The following is a 2,740-nucleotide window of genomic DNA, read 5'->3' on the forward strand; positions in this document are numbered from 1 at the left end:
CCCCCCCCCCGGCCCCACCCCATTAGCCTTGTCCCCACACTAGCAGCCCGTCCCCAACCTGGAGAGACCCGTCCCCATCCCGCAGGCCTCGTCCCTGTCCCGGGCGGCCCGTTTCCATCCCACATCCCCATCCCGCAGGCCTCGTCCCCATCCCAGGTGGGCTGTCCCCGCCCCGTGGGCCACAGCCCAACCCCGGGAGTCCTGTCCCCACTCCGTGTCCCCATCCTTCAAAGCCTCGTCCCCATACTGAGGGCCAACGTCACAGGTGGGGTGTCCCCAGTCCCTCTCACACCGCTCTGAGTGACCCGTCCCCATCCCAGGTGGGCTGTCCCCATCCCGTGGGCCACAGCCCAACCCCGGGGTCCTGCCCTCACTCTGTGTCCCCATCCTTGAAGCCTTGACCCTGTCCCGGGGACCTGTCACCCATCCCGTGGGCTATCATCATCATCATCATCACATGTGGGGTGTCCCAGTCCCTCTCACCCCCCTCTTGAGTGACCCATCCCCATCCCAGGTGGGCTGTCCAGCGCACGGGGTGTCCCCATCCCGTGGGCCACAGCCCAACCCCGGGGTCCTGCCCTCACTCTGTGTCCCCATCCTTGAAGCCTTGACCCTGTCCCGGGGACCTGTCACCCATCCCGTGGGCTATCATCATCATCATCATCACATGTGGGGTGTCCCAGTCCCTCTCACCCCCCTCTTGAGTGACCCATCCCCATCCCAGGTGGGCTGTCCCCATCCCGTGGGCCACAGCCCGACCCCGGAGGTCCTGTCCCCATCCCGGGGGCCCTCTCGCCCCCCTCCCAGGGCACGTGGCCGCGTGGGTACCGTGGTCCTTGGGCAGGTAGGTGAAGCGGAAGGACTCGCTGCAGACGCTGTCGGTGAGCCGCTGCAGGAAGACCTCCACCTCCACGGGCTCGGCCAGCTCCAGGTGCTGGTAGGGCGGCGTCTTGAAAACGATGGCGACCTGGCGGTGCACGTCGGCCTGCGAGAAGTCCGCCCGCGCCTCCCACGTCTCCTTCCGGAAAACCACCGCGATGTCTTCTGCAAGGATTGAGGGGGGGTGTGTGTGTCAGCGAGGCAGCGGGACCCCCCTCCAGCCCTCAAAGCTGCCTGCCGACACTTTGGGTCCCCCCTCCAGCACCCTGAGGTCCCCTCTCCTGCACCCAGGTCCCCCCTTCCTACCCTCTACACCTCCCACAAGCACCCAAGATCCCTCCCATCGTGACTTGGGGTCCTCTCTCTGGTGCTGGGGTCCTCCCCCTCCAGCCCAGGGGTCCTTCCCCTCCAGCAGAGGGGCTGGGAGGCTGCAGGACCCCCTTGGCTCCCCCTCCCAGCTCCCAACCCCATTTGGACCCATGCCCAAAACTTTCCAGCAGCTCCAGCATTCATCACCCTCCTTCACCCCCATCCTGGCTTTCCGGGGGGTAATTTGGCCCCTAAAGATGACCTCGGGGTTGCAGGGCTCCCCAGCTCGCCCCCCGTACCTTTCTGGACCTTGTCGCAGAGCAGGTAGAGCTCCTCGCCGCCCGTACAGGGACCGCTCTCCTTGTTCATCCGGCAGATCCGCAGCTCCGAGGTGTTGGTGGACTCTGCGGGCAGCAGCACGGCTCAGGCTGTGAGCCGGCAAAGCGGTTCCCAAACCGCCCGGGCATTGCACCGGGACCGGGCGTCGGACTGGGACAGGGCACCAGGACCAGGCTCAGGCACTGGGGACGTTCCCGTCGGCACCATCCCTTCCCGACCAGCCCTCGGCGCAGGGTACCAGCCCCGTGGGACGCAGGTGACCATCCCACCCCCGGCGTGGGGGACAAATCCCCACCGGCCACGCGGGACCAACCCTGACCGAACCCTGCAGCCTGAGCCGGGCCCCGGCGAGGAACCGGCTGGGGCAGCCTCACCACCCATCCCATCCCGGAGCAGGGAGGGTTCTGGGGGTCTGGGTGGCCCCACCAGAGACATGAACCCCTCCCCCTACCACATACTCTTGTCAAAGATGGGCTCCGAGAGCACAGGACTGAGGTGCCGCGTCTGCCCGGAGCTGTCCTTGTAGGAGGCCTGGAAGCAGATCCTCACCACGTTCATGTCCACCTCCTGGTGGTTCTTGAGGGAACCGGCTGGGGGAGAGGAGAGGGGACGGTCGGCGGCCCCACGGGGCGGGGTTGGGGACAACCCCACGGGATCTGGATCCCCCGCAGGGATAGGGTCTCGGCCCCCAGGAACAAGCCCCCGCTTGAGCCCCCCCACCTTTGAAGGGGTCGATGCCCAACTGCAGCTTCTTCTCTATCGCCGCCTCGATCTCCTTCTTCTTCACGCACTGGATGCCCAGGTTGCTAAAGCTGCCGGGGAGCAGAGACGCGCTGGGGAGGCGGCTCCTCCCCTCCAAAACCCCAGGGGAACCCAGGTGTCCTCCCAGCCTCCTGCTGCCCAGGGAACCCCCCAAAAACCAGCCCTCGTCCTGCCAGCGCCAGCTTCAGCATAAGCCGACGCCGGCATCCCACTGCAAGGTCTCTGCCCCGGCCCGGCACAAGGTCTCTGCCGGCGGCGGGACTCATCCTGGCATCGCGTACCTGTGCTTGGGGTTGGTCTGGGGCTTGAGGACGACCTCGCAGAGCCCGTTGCTGCAGTCCTTGCCCACCAGGCCGTGGGGGTGGACGCGGTAGGGCCAGTCCTTCCACACCAAGCACGCCGTCACCTTCACCTCGGGGATCGTGTGGCAGTTCAGCAGCTGGGGAGACAC

At 66.9% G+C, this 2,740-nt stretch overlaps 1 protein-coding gene across 1 annotated transcript in view; it reads right to left on the minus strand.

The window, feature by feature from the left end:
* The window catches only part of PPP1R37 (protein phosphatase 1 regulatory subunit 37), a 41,973-nt gene extending 41,546 nt beyond the window's left edge, over nucleotides 1-427 (minus strand). The window contains exon 1 of the mRNA XM_009280283.1: nucleotides 375-427. Within this exon, the coding sequence (XP_009278558.1) occupies nucleotides 375-427 (53 nt within the window). The remainder of the gene's footprint in view (nucleotides 1-374) is intronic.
* Between the last annotated feature and the right edge of the window lie 2,313 nt (nucleotides 428-2,740).

This window comes from Aptenodytes forsteri, unplaced genomic scaffold (genome assembly GCF_000699145.1).
Source record: "Aptenodytes forsteri isolate BGI_AS27 unplaced genomic scaffold, ASM69914v1 Scaffold148, whole genome shotgun sequence".
Classification (NCBI taxonomy): domain Eukaryota; kingdom Metazoa; phylum Chordata; class Aves; order Sphenisciformes; family Spheniscidae; genus Aptenodytes; species Aptenodytes forsteri.